This window comes from Rhynchophorus ferrugineus, unplaced genomic scaffold (genome assembly GCF_030347505.1).
Source record: "Rhynchophorus ferrugineus isolate W39M unplaced genomic scaffold, kcgeb_rfMv2 rfM9, whole genome shotgun sequence".
Taxonomy (NCBI): Eukaryota; Metazoa; Arthropoda; class Insecta; order Coleoptera; family Curculionidae; genus Rhynchophorus; species Rhynchophorus ferrugineus.
Window position 1 is genome coordinate 12,308,529 of NW_027472588.1, and position 20,635 is coordinate 12,329,163.

The 20,635-nt window shown below is 31.0% G+C and overlaps 1 protein-coding gene across 8 annotated transcripts in view; it reads left to right on the forward strand.

Moving 5' to 3' along the window:
* Positions 1–20,635, forward strand: part of Rbfox1 (RNA-binding Fox protein 1) — a 238,105-nt gene that overhangs the window by 214,195 nt on the left and 3,275 nt on the right. For 6 of the 8 annotated variants that reach the window (XM_076413652.1, XM_076413651.1, XM_076413653.1 and 3 more), the window contains 5 exons: positions 1,558–1,650; positions 8,206–8,260; positions 8,372–8,506; positions 13,505–13,617; positions 19,306–19,530. In XM_076413652.1, coding sequence (XP_076269767.1) covers positions 1,558–1,650; positions 8,206–8,260; positions 8,372–8,506; positions 13,505–13,617; positions 19,306–19,530 — 621 coding nt within the window. The remainder of the gene's footprint in view (positions 1–1,557; positions 1,651–8,205; positions 8,261–8,371; positions 8,507–13,504; positions 13,618–19,305; positions 19,531–20,635) is intronic. The other 2 variants (XM_076413655.1, XM_076413654.1) reach the window with 1 other exon arrangement.

Here is a 20,635-nt window from a genome sequence, read left to right on the forward strand (position 1 = left end):
TAATATTTATAATAATTCATGAAAATATTTAATAAAAGGTAGTAAAATTATGCAAACAGTTTTGAGATGTTTTAGAAAGTAAATCTTTTTTTTTCAGTATTATATTCATTTCAATAAAGAATCAGTTTCTAAAGTATTACATTTTTTCTTAAACGAATTCTAATTTTATCTGAATTAATATGTATAATTACACGTAAGTATTTAACTAAAGTAAAACACAACTGAACAACAACTAAAGTAAAGTTATACAGAATAATGAAGTTTTTTTTTAAAGATTTTTAACAATTTGAATAAAGAATGAGAGTTATCTTCTAGCTATCTTCTATCCAGCTGCGTCTAAATTAACATTTATATTATAAATATTATTAATAACGATTATAATTGTTAATGTTAGTAAAAATTATATTAATAGTAATTATTAAGATAAAGGAATAAATGAATACTGACAATGTTTTCAAACAAATTAAACAAACGTTTTTGATTAAATTTAAAGATCATTAAATTTATACCAAATATTGTAACGTGTGGCTTATTACTAATTAATTCCTAATTATTTTTATAAAAGTTGGACTTGCAATTAAAATATAATTAAAAAAAAATTATGGGAAATTTATGAATATAAAACTTAATTTTTCTTTGTTATGAGACAAGTAATGAATATATATAAGAAATAAACGCTAAACGTACTATAAGGCGTCATAAATTCGAGATATATAACTAACTTAATGATATCCCAATTTCATACCATTTTGCATTCATAAATTTGAATAAATAGTGATAAGAAAGAATAAATACTCTTCAGATATTTCATTAAATATTACTTTAAAATTAACATTTATATTATTAAGATATTAATGGCGAATCAATTATTAATAATAAATAACAACAATGTTATTAATTAAATTTAATGTAGTAAAAAACTGTATTTAATTCCTAATAATTTTTATAAACGTTAGATTTTTTGTAAGCAAAATAGGAGACATTTATGAATAAATATGAATATGGAATATATCTTATTTATAAATACAATTAATGAATATAAGTAACGCCAATCGTATTAAATTCGAATTTCATAGTATTTTGCATTTATAATTCTGAGTAAATAGTGATACATAAAATAATCTCCCTTGCATTCATAACGAAGAATGAAGATGTAGAAAGGCAAATAATGTTAAGGTAAACAATTGATCGAGTGATTTCGGAATTAATTGTTTATATTTTATGTCTTAAGAATGTTATCGTGAAGTGTTTTGGTATTTAGCAAATGATTAGTGTTACGAACAGCATACTGATAAAAAAATCACTAACGTTTCTTGGTAAATATATTCACGATTTTCTTGTTGACGTATTAAGAACGAAAACCTTGGGGCTGGTAGAAGATTCTTATCGGCCAGCTTAACAGTATAACGTAGTCTAACCCTAAAACGATCCGAATAGTTGAGCGAGTGTTGAATGAGGCTTCTAGACAGAGGCATGTCTAATGTCTAACGTCATCATGTCATTGCACGAGTTTGAAGAGCTGTTTATAATGCATGTCTTGTCTGTCTCTGCATGCAGGGGTTCGGTTTTGTAACATTCGCAAATAGTGCTGATGCGGAGCGCGCACGAGACCGACTACACGGCACCGTGGTTGAGGGAAGAAAAATAGAGGTGTGCATGACTTATAGCTCTACGTGTAGCACTGGCCTGTCCCGTCCCTCCCCGGTAAAACAAGGTCAAAACCCCCGTGTGGCTGGCTTGTTGGCTTTAGTGACTAACCGGTAGCACCTCCCCGCTTCACACGTGTTGTTTTGACGTTCTTTTGCCGCACACACTATCAGTACCAAAAAAAAATCGATAAAATCAAAACAAAAAAAAATCTGTAAGTCACTTGAATCGGTTCTCCAATGTCTGTACGTTGTCTCTAGACCGTGTCGGCCATTTAATTGGCCTGCGCTGATGACGCGACAGTTGTAGTTCCGATCTCCCTCCCTCCCGCTCACGGGCCGCCGAGGAGGTAAGTGGATAAGGCCAGGGGGGCGTCGCCAACGCTACCGGGCCGGGCGGCAGCGTTGACGGCACCCCATTGCCACAATTACCCACTTGTGACCCCGACCAAAGAGACCTTCAAATTGCCACACTTGTCATATACCCGAAACGTTCGTTTGTCATTTATCACAACCTCAAATTACTGCAAACGCTATACGTCTTGAATAAACATGAAAAGAGAGAAGATATTTTAAAGAAAACAATGTAATAATGAGTATTGTTAAAAAGACCGATTAATTTACAGAAATAATAATCATTCAAAGAACACTCAGTATATAATAGTTCTTCATATTATCTACATATTGTTTCTGTTTATTTGTTTATTTAACTATTAATAATTCTCAGTTTCCTTTCATACTGTTGAAGATATGGAAGACGAAAAAGACATAAAGATATACAGCAGAATTGTGAATATTTATATTTGTAACCCATTGGAATAACGTGGTGTTTTGTTTAAGTTTAGAGTAACGAAACAACATATTTAATCATTTTTCCTGATTTATATACTCTTGTTTTCAAGAAATAGGAAGGAATATTATATAAATGATGTAATATAATAAGTATTAATAAATTGGTCAGGTGAAGTTCGAAAATAAAAATCATATTCGGTATATTATCGCTACAGTTATCTTCATATTATTTCTATTTGATTATATATCATCTATCAAGTTTAATTAACGATTTTTTAAATTAAATGTAACCAAAATGTTCACAGTCATACAATTAAAGATATAGAAAATCAAAACTAAACTAAATGAGAACTGAACTTTCTAATACCGTGGAATAACGAGTTTTTAAATTTGGAGTGAGAAAAAACAGCACTTTTGTTTTCACACATTTTGTTACTTTTTGAAAATCCTTGAAAACTGACTCCATTACTATCAGGTAGATGATTTTCATCCAATTTTAGGCGCATTTTTTTCACCGCCATGTGTTGAAGTGATGTTTTATTGATTGTTAGTCGTGAGCTTGTTACATTACAATGTTCTCCTTAGTTTGTTTAGCCTGTTTTAAACTGGAGTAGTTGTTTTAAATGAAAATTACTTTTCGTACTAAACTATTGGCTGAATCCACACAGGAAGGTGTAGTTTGTAGTTATATACAAGATCCCCTGTGAGTGTGAAAAATTGTACATAGAAAGAACTTGGAGGATGATAAGTACGTGAATAAAAGAGCATCAACAATGTGTGAGCTATGGATATACGGTCCAGTCAGTTTTAGATGAACACTGTATGGCTGCTGGTACAACATTAAATCTAATAAAAATCGGTCTTATAGCAACCCCACAGGGCCTCTTTGAGAGATAGATTTCAGATTTATGTACGCCAAATTAATCTTAACAAAAGCAAGACCCTCAATAAGCAAGGTTGAATATATATATTATATTCAAATATATAATATGAATAATATGATAATGTGCAAGTCAATCATGAATACAATATGGACATACGACATTCAACTAATATAGGCCGCAGCAAGCAACAGTAATATTGAAATATTGGAAAGGTGTCAGAAGAAGGCTGTAAGGACATGCTCACTATTCATCTAAGCATGAGCAACAAGTATATGTCTAGATGTCGCTGTAAAAAAATACAATAAACAGCAGTTTAGAATATGGACAACACAGTGGCTTATTCTTCTGAAAGAGATTACCATATCGGAACAGAGAAGGAAAAAAAGTGAAATAGCTTCGGTATCAAACCTTCTCTCCTGCAGATCCATTGTCGAGCGATTGCGAAATATCGACTAGTTTTAGTCAGATAAACACAGCTCCGCTCCTTCTTGTTGGATAGAGACCTCTCAAATGAAGAAGTTCACTGAGAATACTCACTATTAATGAATGTTTATTGTCGTGAATGAATATTCAGCAATTAAATAAAGGTCTTCAAGATTTAGCTTCATAAAGTTAACACTAAACGTTTGAAATAAACTAAAGCTTATTTTAGTTGCTGTACAAAAACGTTTTAGTAATTCGTCAAGTTTGAACATATATAAAATATATTCTCCATATTATTTTTTTTTAGTTTATTTACAACAAAAAATTTAACTTAGTTCGAACTGGTTCTTCGTTTATATATCCTTCCTTCCACTATTTTCTTTGAAACAATATGAAGATCTATAAAACTAATAAAAATACACAGGATATTTTTATAAACAGTACAAAAACCTTAATCAGTAATATCAGTTTTCATATATTAATTAGTGTTTTGTTTTAGTTTCGGTACGTTGACACTAATCCAGCTTATTAACAGTTTATTGATACATGATATTAATGTTTTGTGAGTTTTCTCTTACCATTTTTATTCAGAATTTTTCGCCCTAATTAAGAATAATCGACGTACTTTAAAATAGGTATCAATAAAAAAGAATTTTGTTCAATGACTGGAGCAATTCGATTTCATTAAACTCTATTGTTGTTTCTAATTGAAACAAGTGGTTTAATAAAAAAAATATAGTAAAATAAAAACTATATTCCTAGTGTTTTGAGTTTATATGACGAATGATGTTATTTGAAGGCCCTTTGGTTAGTCAGATAGGTTAGTGCTTAGTTTTAAATGTAGTTATTAAGATAAGGATAAGTTAAATAAGTGACATTCCAGTTTATTATACCCCCTAATGCCTTTTCTAACAACTTATTTTAAAATATATTGATATCTGTTCATTTATTGTTATTGATAATGTACCACGTTCGACTGAAGATTGTGTGCATAATTGAGATGTTGACATAGCTAATAAAATAAAAGCAAATCGATCTAAAAACATATATTTGGCTATAGGCCAGTTTCACATCAATATTGATTTTATGTATGAACTCTCATGATTTTTACGGAGCATTACAAGCACATTTTCATTAGCCCGTATTGATTAATTAATTTAATGGATTTAATAATAATTAAACTGGTATAGAGACCATTTAACCAATTAATATTATTACGTTGAGTTGATTTATCGGTAACATTTTAAAAAACGTTTTATTGAACCATACAATCGCGGTCCAATCAGTCATTACAGTCATTTTAATGCAACCACTAGGTTACGAAATCTGTAAAATAGTGATTAAGAAACAAATAAACTTTATTGTATTGACATTAAGTTATTTTAATCGACACTGATCATTTAACAATCAATTTTATACATAATTTCAATGTTATCTTTGACAAATAAAGTTGATGTGTTAACTGCATATAATTGGCGAAAAGCCAACACTAAACTAACTTCCTATACCTTTATTTTCATCCGCTGTGGTGACATGTTGACTAATTAATTTAATAAAATTAACCATTAATATTAAATTCTTCAATCTAAGCTTTAAGTAATTTTAGTTAAAAATATGGTAAATTTGAAAGTATTACTGGCCTCTAACTAAATTCCGTAACTATTTGTAATAATATGTGAGTTTAAAATTTCTATTAAATTTGTGTTATTGTTAAAATTTGGTAAAGAATTTTTGTAAGTCTTAAAATTATTCCTTCCAACTTCCATGAGTGACATGGAGATTGAGATTATGTGAAGGTATTAAGAGTATTGCTGACCTCTAAGGTTCGTTGATAAATATTTATGAACAGGTATCACAAATATTGTTGTTGTCATAATATTTTATGTTTCGTATACAAATTTTAGGTATTTTTACAATTTGAATTTGGATTATTGTTAGACTGTTGCTAAAATTTTGTAAGCAATTTTTTTAATCTTAAAAATTATTCCCTCCAACTTCCATTAGTGACGTGAAGTTGAAAATATGTGAAACAGTTTAGAGTAGCGTAAAGTTTAGACATAAAACCTCATGAACATGAACATCTAACACAAATTCTAGATATTTCTATTGATGATTGAGTATAATTGAATATACATCTGAATTTGAATTGTTTTTAAAATTTGTTTGAACAAATTTTAATATCTTAAAATTCCTTCTTCCAATTTCCATGAGTGACCTGAAATATGTAAACCAATTTAGATTATTGCTGACTTCTAACTTAGATTGATAAAAACAAATAAACGGGTCCAAAAAATAACAAAGATAACTTAACTGATCACTGATAAAATGCGACGAATAATTTTAATAAGTAGGTACCAAAGTATTGCTGTCATTCAATTGAAGTTTTAAGCATTTCTAATGATGATTGAATTTGATTAAGGTTCAGTTTGAATTTGCATGGTAAAATGTTGATGAAGAAGTCTAATTAATGTTGGTATCCTAAAGTTATTTTTCCAACAACTCATAAAGTGACATACATAAAACAATTTACATTATTGCTGACATATAAATGCTAAAAAATAACATATGAAGCGACCAAGCTTTTACTAGGAATTTTAATATTTTTTAGTGAAAATTAAGTTAATTCTAGCTTAAAACTAAAAAAAACCTTGTTGAACAAAAACAAATTATGACAAATAAATATCAAAATATTAGAAGAGAAGACATAGACATCAATAGACAATCGTACATTGTATATATGTTAACAATGTTATGCGAGTTTGGTATGAAAAATGTGAAGCATAACGTTACCAATATTTTTTGACATTTTTGGTTATCGGTGAACATACGGCATAAATTCGACTTAGGAATTGATGAAAACTGAAGAATGAAGAGAAGAATGATTATTAATGGATCATTATTTGAAAATTTTTGTGCCAGCTAAAAATATTGATAAGAAAAATTAAAATATTTAAAACAATTTTCTTCCAATTTTTGCTCTGTATTGTTTCCATTTAATTTAGTACCTTTTTCCATTATCTAGCAACGATTTAGATTTAAACAACGTAAAAATAAGATGTTGTCTTAAACGGTTTTTACGGTTAAAGTATTTATTTCATCATCATATAATTTCTTCATCGACAGAATTATATAATTATTTTTATCATTAAGGTTAAAGACAAGCTGATTCCTAAAGAGTAAAAATACCTAAAAAGAAATAAGATCATTCGCCAAAGCAGGCATCGAAAATGATTATATCGTGTGGTCTAAATGACCGCCGATATCTATATAGGGAATGTCATTTGTTTAAACTGGTCTCGCTAAAAAACGGCATTCTAAAGATTTAATGTTGCCCGTAAGAATTTTACGGGGAACCATCAGTACTCAGCTCTTCGTCCGATATCCACTTTTTGCAACAATTATCGCATTCTCAGAGCGCACCTGATTTTTCCAAATCACTTTCTTTTTTGTCGATGTGGGTTAATACATATTGAGTATCCCATCGTTTTTAGAGTGCCGTCGAGGAGAAATAACATTTTTTTTAGAATCCAGAAAGTTATATCATGATTTATACATGGTATTAATAAATCAGTAAAAATCATCGATGGCCAATTCCGGGAAAAAATGTTATTTCACTCAAATTACATTAAAATCATTGTAAGCTAAAATCAGACAATTTCTATTTGTTCTAATAAGTATTTTGTTAAATAATTATATACTGTTGTTTGTAATTTTACTTATTTTCATATTGTTATTGAGACTTATTACAGATACCAGAAGCTCTATTACAGTTTTTGTATAACATTTTAACATTAATTCAGATATAATTTGTTTTATTTTATAATTAAATAATGTGTTTTATAGTTTATTATTGTTTTATGAGGAAGATATCAGGAGTATGCTCATATGTTGTCATGATTCTTGTTTTTTTTTCACAAAAATATTTTACTATTTTATTGTATCTCCATTTTTATTTGTTTTTTATACATATTTAGAACAAATGAAATTATACAATTATATGAACAAATTAATTTTATGAAATAATTCATGTTTATTCTTATCAAATAAGGTTTTTTTTACTTTTTTCTTATATATGGATTATATAAATTTCTCTTTACATTCATATCTATTAACTTTTTTTTAGTCAAATTTTGAGATTTATGTTTGTACAACAGAATTAAATACTATAGGTAATAATTGTTTTTTATTTTGTTATGTAATGTTACTATAATTAACGTGTTCTTGTAATTGTTAGGTTGTCTGATTTTATGTAATTGTGTACGTTTGTAACCATAGATAAGAATCAGCTGGTAAGTTCTATGGGTTTCTGTGATGCTCCATAGTCTTACCTTCTAATATAAGCACTTGTTTTGGTCTATTACGATTGTTCATTCATCTAAAATAATGCAACGAGACGAGTGGTTATATTAGATTAAATAAGAACACCTTTTAATCGTCTGTCTTTTTTTGACATGATTTAGGTTAACAATGCCACAGCCCGAGTACAAACGAAGAAACCACCAGCCCTTCCAGCAGGTAAGGTCACGTTAGAGTGTTTTATTTTAAATAACCGATCTCCTTGTTGTTGACTTGATATTTGAAGTTTATGATGACAATCACGTGGTATATAATTGAATTTACTTTTAGTACCAGTTATTCCATGGCCAGCAGATGCGGCGACGTTAAGAGCGGGAGTTGCTGCTATACAAAGAGGACGCGCGAGAGCGGCTTATCCTGCAGCTGCGGCAGCAGCTTTCGCGAGACATCCCACACCTTTAGCAGGTATGCCATCATTAATATATTTATATATACTAAGTTGTTCAAGAAATAATTTCGATTAGATTTAATTTTTGTGTAATAATTTTGTTTAATAGATTTTAAAGGTTTTGTTATAAATAAAAAAATTAATTCTTAAAAACGTAAACGTATATATTGAGAAAGGAAACATCAACTCTGAGTTTTAGTACGTTTTGACTTTGAGATATAACGAAATTCTAATCTAAATAAAATCTAATCATTTAAAAGCAACGTCTGTACACCACCACTTATCTGTACACCACTTAAATCCTATATTACCAAACAGTGTATGAAGGGATGTTGAAAACACTACTTGTTGTTTTTAAACATTTCGTATATTTGATCTCTGATACAGCTAACATCAAGCTGATCTTGCTTGCTCGCCCGTTCCGCATAAAGACGGTTTCTTTTTGGTGAATTTAAGGTTATATTGTTTTTTATTTTTTGAGATATCTTGATGGCCGCGCGTGTACTAATATTCGGTGCAGCTGCAACACGCTAATAATATTAACAAAGCATCAAAACAAGGTTTGTCGGTTTATAACCCGTAATTATAATATTTTGAAGAATCTTGCAGATAAACGGACAACTTTTGAAGGCTCATTCGGTTACACTTACTAACTTGTCCACATTTTATCTCTTTTTAAATAGAATAAAACTAGCGACCCGCCCCGGCTTCGCACGGGTGCAATGCTGATACTAAATTAAATACACTACAGAAAAAATATGAACGTTGTATATAAAAACATAGCGGCCCGCTCCGACTTTGCACGGGCATAAAATATATATGCCTATGTCACTCAATGAAAACATGATTAAAATCGATCCAGTATTTTTGGTTCATTCATTACTGCCCTTGGCCTGCACGCATTAAATTTGGAGTAAAACAGTTCCTCTTCCCCTATACTTACTATGAAGATTTCCTGCTATCTTTGGAATATCTAAATTCATACAATTTTTATTACATTACACATTTTTAAACGCAAATTTTAAATTTGTAATATCTCCGAAAATATTTGTTTAATTTACATGCTGTAAGGAACCATATTGATCTATATTAATTGCACACTGTATTTAAGGTACTTAATTCAATAAGGATTAATGCCGTATTGCTTAAAATAGCTTCGTAAATAAGCCATTTTCTCACGTAAAAAGTAAACAATAAAAATGGTTAATGTGGGTTATCCCTAAAAGATAAACATATACCATCGCGGACTTTTTTGTAGACCTTTTTATGGTGTACAATACTGTAGTACATTAATTTGATCTAACTCGTAGGGTTAGGCAGCGTTTTTGCTAATTGCTAAATAAGCCTAAAAAAATAGGTTAATTTACGACATCACGTTAGAAACCTCTAAAATTAGCAATGTTGCCTTAGTATATTATGCATGTATTATACATATAAGCCGTCCTCTTGAATCACTCTATCTATTGAAAAAAACCGCATCAAAATTCGTTGCGTAGTTTTAAAGATTTAAGCGCACATAGGGATATAGGGACAGAAAAGGCGACTTTGTTTTATACTATGTAGTGATGAGAAGGAAAATTTGTCTGACTGTAAAACGAATTTACGACTTTCAACAGGCAAATATTGATGACATGAGTTCACTGCAGTTTTGAGCAGACTATAAGTACCTGTTTTATATTTTTCTGAGACTCATGATGTACTTTGTATTACAACTTACATTATATATGCTTACTAAAATCTTAATTTGCAAAATCAATACTATTGTGCTGTTGTACTTGCATCTGTAAGGAATACGAGTTAAGTTTAAACACTTACGCACTATATAAGTTCATGTGGTTTGGTTCGCTCCAATCTTCTGATTTCCTGCGTGTTGTCCAGTACCTTTATTGCTTCTACGTTTCTGTGATTTACTAACACTTTTTTCATGTTTTCAGACGAAATCTTGGATAAATTCGTAAGTCCATTTGATTTCGAAGTCATCATATAGTTTTTCGTCGGTTACGTAGCGATAAGCATTGATAATTTTATTACCAATCGAAGAACTTTGTTTTGGCAACGGCAGATGCAAATGGTATAAAGGCGATAAGCCGATATTGACTGAAAAATCAAGGTTTGATTTTAGGTTTAGTTGGGAGTACATTCCGACTAACCATTAGAGTTCTTTGATTTTGAGGATGATCTATTGTGCTTTTTGTCTAACATAATGGCCATGGTGTATGAGACTCAAATATCTAGTAGTTGTTTAGGCAATTCTAGAAATGTCTACAGAATAAAATGTTGATTTTGAAGCGAATGTGAGCCTGATCTAGTTTCCTCTATGATGTAGCTGTTTATCAAACCTTCCGTATTTTGATTCCTGCTGAGAAATCCTTTCGTTATCGGTATTTTTTTCAAGTTCATCGATTGCTTTTTATTTATAATGAACTGATAACAATTCAAAATCTTATTCAGTTCTTGGGTGGGTCTGCAGCTATGTCAATTTCGGACACTTTTGCTAATAGTTTACGGACTATTTGAGGAAATAAAAAAGAATTTTCTTTTGTTTGAAAGTGTGGGATTGTATTGGGGAAAACTAATTTTTTTACAACAGACTCTATTAAAGACATCATTCGGTTTTTAATATACAATGATCGATGAAAAATACTTGTACGTAGATCAAATATAATATAGACACAGTTTAAACCGGGTATTTTGCTTACAGCGCAAACAGCAAAATCTCTCAATTCTTTGAATTAATGCCTCCTAACTTAAGTATTAGGGGCTTGCGTGAATTTTGATCAACAACATGTATTGATGGATATGTGAAGTATCGATATAACCAATTATTAAACAACCTAACCTTACAGATACATTCGATGGTTTCGGTATTTCTCTACATAAAACAACCTTTTTATTGAGTTATTCAGTATATACAGACTCTAATCAAGGATTTACTACGACAATGCCAAGCACAAGAAATCAAAGGTTTATCCAAAATTTTGCCACCCATATTGACAATAAAACAAAATGTTCATGGCCATAAAGTCTTTCTGTGCATATGGTGGAATGAGCAAGGTGTATTGTATTACGTACTGCTAAAACCGAAGGGAACTGTTACTGCAGGTGTCTACCAGCGTTAACTGAACAAATTGAACGACGTATTCTTGCAGAAAGAGACCAGCAATAACGAGTAACAAACGCAGTCATCCTTTGCATGACAATGCTACACTTTGCAAGATTTATGAAGGATACACCGTTACAGTTGAAATGGGGATTATCTACTCACCAAACATAGTACCTTCTGTAGTCAAAGAAAATCTTTCCACGGGTTGTCACCATGTTACCAAAAAGATTGGGAAAAAGTTTTATAAAATAATTTAAAATGTTTAGATTAATAAATGTTACTAAAAAATTAGTTCTCTCTTCGGCGTTAGAGATCTTCTTCGATAGCTCTCGTAACGAACTGCCGTTGGAGCCGTTTTATTTGTTGATAATTCACATCCTGATTGCTCACAACTGATCAAGGCGATCTTTAATATGGGTGTTTCTATCTAGACTTCTTGAACCTGACTCACGAATTATCGTGAATTGTGAGTTTATTCAATTTAGTGAATTAAGCGAATGAATTAGAACCCCTCGGTTCGCTCTATATAAGGTTCTTAACTCGCTTTCTCTCCTGACCAGTAGCCATTAAAGATTTTTCTCCAAATAAGCCAGAGGCCAGATAGCGATAATAAAATATGATCAAACATTGACCGGCAATATGCTAGAGACCTAAAATACCGCCAGAAAGCTGTAAAAGTGCGGATATTATAAAACCGGTATTTTGGGAAATAACTATTAGAATTTTACAATCATAATTAGAAATTTTAATCATTTATCTCTCCGACATCCTTACAATAAAAATATTGTATACATTTATCTCAATAAATAATTTTTTACAGTCAATTAAATGAACCGAATACATGCAAGCACCTAATATATATGGAATATAATGTTTTTTGAAGGAACTCATCCTCAGGTAGTCGACCAACGCCTACCGTCTGTTGTTCGACTTGACCGGTACAAGAATCCCTGTAACTCCGAAAATAATTCGAATATTGAAACAAAACCTCTTGAGAATACATTATTAAAGTTTTAAATTTTAACCTTTTGTTTCCACGGGTTGTCACCGTGTTACCAGAAAGATTGGGAAAAAGTTTTATAAAATAATTTAAAATGTTTAGATTAATAAATGTTAATAAAAAATTAGTTCTCTCTTCGGCGTTAGAGATCTTCTTCGATAGCTCTCGTAACGAACTGCCGTTGGAGCCCTTTTATTTGTTGATAATTCACACCCTGATTGCTCACAACTGATCAAGGTGATCTTTAATATGGGTGTTTCTATCTAGACTTCTTGACCCCGACTCCCGAATTATCGTGAATTGTGAGTTCATTCAATTTAGTGAATTAAGCGAATGAATTAGAACCCCTCGGTTCGCTCTATTTAACGTTCTTAACTCGCTTTCTCTCCTGACCAGTAGCCAATTTAAAGATTTTTCTCCAAATAAGCCATTTCTCCAACATTGACCGACAATATGCTAGAGACCCAAAATACAGCCAGAAAGCTGTAAAAATGCGGATATTATAAAACCGGTATTTTGGGAAATAACTATTAGAATTTTACAATCATAATTAGAAGTTTTAATCATTTATCTCTCCGACATCCTTACAATAAAAATATTGTGTAAATTTATCTCAATAAATAATTTTTTACAGTCAATTAAATGAACCGAATACATGCAAGCACCTAATATATATATGGAATGTAATGTTTTCTGATGGAACTCATCCTCAGGTAGTCGGCCAACGCCTACCGTCTATTGTTCGACTCGACCGGTACAAGAATCCCTGTAACTCCGAAAATAATTCGAATATTAAAACAAAACGTCTTGAGAATACATCATTAAAGTTTTAAATTTTAAAATATGACAGAAATGTTTTCAATCAATAAGGTTTCCGTTAACATTTTCAATAAATTGCTATATCTTTTTTAGGAACTCTGCATGGGTACACGCCCGTATTAAACACGCTTCCAGTCGATGGCGGAGTTTACTACGACCCGTTCCTGGCAGCCCATGCCGCCGATCCAAACTACACGAGACTGCAGGTAAGGCGGGTAGGGAAATAAACGCGCGGCCATTCGACGAGGTTGTGCCGCAGCTGGCGCTACACAGTCATAATCACGACCAGCGGCGACATCTAACGGGTTGTAAACGAACGGAAGTCGCCGTCGGATGCCAGTTCACTTTATTGGCTGATAAAATAGACGGTGACTTTTCGTATCGATATAATTTGTCGGTTCACTATGGGATGCATTCTTGGAAGCGATTCTTTTTCTATTAGTGTAAATAACGGTCAATGTTTTCTGTACATAATAAGTGTATATAGTTGTATTTCTCTAGATGTCACTACACTACATCATTAGTAGTAGTTTGGATTTAACTGCGTCCAATGGCCAATAAAAATATTACAACAATCTTCCAAATTCTTGCCAAATAATAATCAAAAATATCTAGTTTAAATATATTAAATGTTTTAAAAGCAATTCGATTCATCGTATCTCATTAAGTTATTTACTCATTTTAGTTAGTATACCTTTTAAGCTAAACAAATCTAAATCATAATTTAGTAAATATTCAGATCAAAAATATTTTTGTTGGTCACTGTTTCTTTTTTTTATCGACAAATCATAATACAATAATGATAAAGTAAAGTATTTAAAAAATCTAATAACACTGTGTGACAATTTTTATTGCTCTCTATTATTAAATAAAACGGCTTTTTTGTCAAACTGCTGAACACAAAAAGTGACTTTAAAATTATGATACATTAAAGTACTATGCATAAGTACAGTATGAAAATTTTAAATCATTTATTTATTTATATTAATATATTAAAAATACAGTAATATATGTTTACAAAAAGACAATGAATCAAAATAGTTCAGGTTTAAGTGCTCAATAGAAAAAAAGTCATATATTCTGAAAGAAAATGACAAAATATTATCTTTTCTTCTTGTGAACAGTAGAAGTGTCCTTTTTCATTACAAACATACATCTTCCTTGCTAACGCTCTTCTATCTGTTTTATATCCTAGTGAAAGTGTTCACTTTGTTCGTCACTCACCATTCCAAGATTTGGATTAAAAACATCAAAATGGGAATGCAAGAAATGTATTTTTAAAAGCATTTTGCACCCCATTTTGCGTTTTAAATTACTGTAACAAGTAATACACTAAAAGCTCGGCATTTTTAGCTTTAAGATTGCCTAAAAATCCATAAATTACTTCCTTTAGAGATAACCAAGCCGTCAAATCTTTCGCGCTAAGATTTTCAAGGAATTTATTGTATTTATTATACTTTTAATTTAGTCTCACTTAATTTAGAGATAACAGTTTTCAAATACAAAAGTCCTTTACCATTTTTATTCAACGCCTTGACAACATTTTTCATTATATCAAGTTTTATATGTAAGAATTACAATCACGTTTTCTTGTGGAATAAGAGGATCATATTTAACGTTTGATTTACCACAAACAAAGTCAGTTCTTTTTGGTCATAGTGTGTCCTAGAGTTATTGTCTTTACTGTCTCACTATCAGAGAGAACAACAATATTTCATGAAACCTCCCTGTAGCCCAAACAGTATAGCAATAACTTTTAAATCAGCACAAGCTTTCCAGTTGAACTCTTTGTAGTTGATTAAGTCTAAAATTAGTTTCATGTTTTCTTTCAAAATCACTGAATATACAATAGGTATGGAAGGATACCGGCTGCCATTATGAAGTAATATAGCTTTTAAGCGTAAGTAGTATTCAAACTGTTACTAAGGAACATGACGTGTTCGACAACCATATCAATAAATAATATTTTTAACAATCGAATAAGAAATTCAAAAACATAATCTTATTTATATTAGAAAAATTGTGTCACACAGTGTAATAGAAAATATTGAGTTAAAGATGTATAATTGTTTTTGGAGATAGTGAGAATAGCTTAATAAAACTGTTATATTTTAATAGATTAAATCATAGTTAACTTAAGCCAATTCCTTTTTTTTATCTTTTAAATCATAATATTAACCACAATAGATACAGTTCCTTTGTATGGGCGGTATTGCTGCAATAAAACGCTGCAATTTTGAAACATGTTAAATGGCCATTTGATGATGCACAAGAGTATAAATAACTCTTATAATGTGACACTCTGAAAAAAATTGTTTTGGCAAGCAATTTTTCGAGATTTTAATTTAACAAACATGCAATTTTCCAATTCTTTGATGACGTACTTTTCAATATGTAAGTGTCCCGGTCCTCGGACCCACATCATATCATGACAATCACATCGCTCTCTTATTATGTTATGTTCTTTCGGCCGTACCCAAGTTGTAACAGCTTTAATTTATTACATAATCTGATAAGATCATTATGAGTTATTAGCAAAATTATTTCGACCTTTCCAGAGCTCCTAACTTCTTCTGAGTTCCTTGTAACACATTCAAGTCGTAATCATTCCAGATTATTTATTACAGATCAAAAAAAATGTAATGTAGACAATGTGTTGCTAATCAAAACATTCAACAATTATATTAAAACCTGAAGTAAGTCCACATTACAAAACGTAGCTATGAATATTGATATTAGCAATATTGAAACCCATTGAAATTTACGTCAGCTGGCAGCATGTTAATATTTTCTTTATTTATGGAGTCATATACTTCTGCAATTCCAACTATATCATGAAGATTTCTCAAAGCCTCAAAAAGTCTGTAATATCATTTTCTTTTTAAATAGTTTTCACTTAATTATATCCCCTACATGTGGAAAAGCTGTGCTGAGAGAAGATATATTCTTCTATGGCAAAGTAATTCGGCAAATCGTTTCGCACCTAATGATGTTATTATTAATTCTTAAGCCTAAGAGAGTTGAGAACAGAACGAAAATCAATGAAAATAACAATCGCCTTCTTTGCGAATCTAACACGTTCCTCCAAATACTGAAGGAGTTCGATAATCTGCTTGCTCTGCTTAGTTTGTTTTTTTACGAGATCTTTGAAGCTCATATTTGTATTATCTTTATGAGCACTGTCCCAATAATTGATTGATTTATTCCCCTGCAGGTTTTATAATCTGGGGTAGTCTATAATCTCCTTTTTTAACATTCGAACAATTACTGTAGTCCCCATTGGTTAACTTACATAAATAACATATATGCAAGATATAATTAAATTTATAATATATTGTTAATCATTTTCCTTCCATTGGTATATCTTTGGAGACTATCTAAGAATCAATTAATATTTTGTTATTTCTATAAGACCCATAGTTTTGCAATATCTCGTCGAGCATCATACTGATAATATCCATTGATTTTGCTATGTTGCATATTTTGCCATTTCTGTTTAGTGCCTGGCTCAAGCGCATCATCAGATTTAATCATCTCATAATATATTTTCCTTTTCTTCTTCTGTTGTTGAGGTCATAGTTCACAATCATTATCAATGCTCACTCTAATGCTTACTAATATAATAATTTATACCAACATATAAATTATTTAACCATATCCATTACTGCATGGCTGGGATAAGTCAAACAAGGATTAATTTAAACTTACTCCAAAAATAATTATTCTTTTTGGTATTCTAACCATATAGAGAATTTCAAGTATGTTTATATTACTTATCTGTTAATTAGCATTAAGAAGCGAATCACAGTCTAACTAACTTATTATTGGCTTGGTGACTCAAGTTCGAGTGCTCACTTTTTGCTACTTAAGGCATGAACTGTAGTGTTAAATCCAACAAAGAGCAAGAGGTGATACCTCGTGATATTCCACGTTAAACAGTAGCTTCTGTACAAATAAACGATAACTGATAAATAAAAAACAAAATAAGATACCATTTAAAAGTAATTATATTTCTTTAACTCAATTTTTATTTCTTATTCTTATATATTTAAACATAGAATGCATGAAAACAAGATATTTCATGATATTGTCTTTCATTGTTGTATATACTATTTTATAAATGTTAGAAGAAAAATTAAACTATTAAAGAAAAGTATTTTTGAAAGAAAAATTTAAAAAAATCATAAAATCACATGTGGAAATCGTTTAAAACATGTTTTAAACTAATCTCATCTCAGATATCGCGCTTTTTTATTCCCTTTTTTTTAGTTTCAACACATCCAGTTCAATCAATTACCGAGTTGGTCCGGGAAGAAACGACCTCACCTTTCTTTTCTCGAGATGAGGTTAGGGTACATCCCTTGAAAGCGGTATTTCCACCGGGACCGCCGCCATAATCTTATCGTCTTCTCTCGGAGTCCCATACTTTATGACCCTCACGATTTTTTCTGGTCCTGTTTTAGTGCTTTTTTATGTTCTTACTATTGTGAAATATAAAAGGGGCCGTAATAAGGACTTTTAGGAACGTTCGCCATCTGATCTTCGACACAAAAGAAAATCCCGCTTTATTTCGAAGCTGACGCGGTTTTATCTTGAAATATTATTAGCTTTGTATTATTTGGTACAATTCAAGCTATTGTTATGAAGAAAATATATGTTTAAAGTCTGATAAAATGTTTTAAAATGCATGTAAATCGTCATGACTTCTGGAAAAAATTATTGTAGTTTATTTAGGAGCAAATTAAGAACTTCAAGGTTATTGTTTCTGTAAACTTACCCTAGTTGCTCATCAGCTGTTGGGACTACTCCTTAATTGTTACTTTTTGAACTAGTATATCTATTTTTTCTACTAGGACTATTTTGACTAGTATTATAGCACTTACATAGTATTTTTCAATATTAGGTATTTTAACAAAGAATTTGTGATTATGAACCAATTTATAATGGTATTTAGTCAGTTCTTTGTTAGTTTTCTAACTGTTGGTTCACCAACTCCTAGTTTGTCCTCAAGTTTAAAGTGACTTCATATTGTATTGTGGTTTTATTTGAATATTTTGATGGTATGGGGCATTCTTTACAAACTTTTTCTTAATTAGTAAATAATCTCTGATGGTGATGCCAATTTACAGTGCTATTTAGTCAGTTTGTATGTACGTTATTTTCTTTGTTCGTTTTCTAGTCATTACCTTATCATTGGTTTACCAACTCCTAGTTTGTCATCAAGTTTAAACTGGTATTAAGTTAATTTGTGGGGTTCTTTCAATTTTTTGGCTGTATAGAGTTCTTTATCATTTTAGAATAAAATTAAAATTCTAAACAGCTGTAATCAAAGTAGAGAGTTGAAATGTAAAAAACAACAAATAAAACACTACTATTGTGTCTTCGATGTTAGTCATCTTTTGTCCTAATTATCAGGGAATCTCTTATGGTGTATCAGTGAATTCGTATGATAATTATTATCTTGGCTAGTTTTCTAACTATTTGGTTCACTAAATCCTAGTTTCCCCACAAGTTTGAAGTGGTTATATGTTGAACTATTGAATTTCTGTAAATGTTTTTACTGTCCCTTATCATTGGCATCAAAATTAGTTAAAATATAGCTAGGCACTATTAACATTTTTATCATTAACGTATATATGCAACAAGTAAAACAATAATGTCCGGAAAGATGTAACATTTTAATTTTGTGGATATAATTTTAAAGATCCTAATATATATTTCACGAAGTAATTTAATAATTAACAAGATCATTAATAAAGTGAAAATAAACATACAATAAAAAGGCACTAAACGACCTATAAGGACACTTCATACATAATCGCACAGCCTGGATGTCGATTATTCCTAGTTGCGCTTTAGATGTGCATGGCTGTGCATGGCCTCTATTGTTCTAGGCCGCGGCGGCCGCAGCAGCAGCTGCTCCCTTACTAAAAACGCCCCTGTCAACTGCCCCGCAGGCCAGCTACGCAGCGGCGGCTACCTACACGGCGGTGGCGGCGAGATACGGCGCGGCGGCAGCAGCTCAACCGGTGGCCGGCTATGCAGCGGTGGCGGGATACGGAAGGGACTACGCAGATCCTTATCTCGGACATGGAATTGGACCTATGGCTGGATACGGGGTAGGTATTACGGCTAGGATTTAGGCGGTATTGATATTTTTAGGTCCCAGCTCATCCTTTCCGGCCCCAGTTTCCTTCCTTTTATTTACGAGCATCCTGTCCTTGTCGGGAACTGGGGGCATATTTTAATAAAATTTAATTGATTTTTTTATAACATTAAAGTTGAATGAACTTGAACTTGAATTATGTTGAATATCTTATTAGAATAAAACTTTTTATTGACAATTTTTGTGAATAATCAATTAAACCAAGTGATTTGACAGACTTAACTATTGGAAGAAGCTATGGCGTATCTGAGGGGTGTATAATTGTGCAATTATTTAATTTCCTGAAGGAAATCTGTTTTTATTTTATAGTCTCATTTTACCTTGCACATAGCGTCATTTTAAAATGACTTTTATCTATATACAATTTTATTTGTCTACATATTTGTTCTGTTTAGATATTTACTATGTAAGTTTTGTTATTGATTTTAAATGCGTATTCAGAAATTTCTTACATATTTGGTGGAGCTTGACTTGTTCTAACATATTTTGTCATCCACAGAGTATGTTTTCTTTAGGGATTATTTGGACTCCTGACTTAATATTAACAAAAATTTCATATCTCTGGGTTGAAATGTCTTATTCTTAAAAAATAAACAAATAGTCTATCCTATATTAGAGAAAATTGGTTACTAGAGTATGAGGTTTTTAAAAAACTAAATTTAAAGCCCCTAAATTTATTCCTCCATACTACACTTTATAATTTTAACAGTATACAAGCTTTGTATACTCTAGGCATGTTTCAGTTAACTCTCAATTTGTATGCAAAAGAACCGATGATATAAATATTTTCCTTTTTCTATATGCAAATATTAAATAATATTGCAAGTGATTACGAAAAACAAGACCGTCACTTCTTTCTTTAATTAGTTATCCTGACTTTGAGAATACCCAAGTTTTTCATGGACCATTTTAACTTGAAATTAAATGACTCCGATATCTGTAAAGTTGTATTGCGCCAAAACTGCATAAGAACTTGATTTTTATATTTTTATCATTCGTTCTACATTTTTGGAAATCTATTCAAATTACTCGACGCTCTTTATATCCGCTTTTCCAAA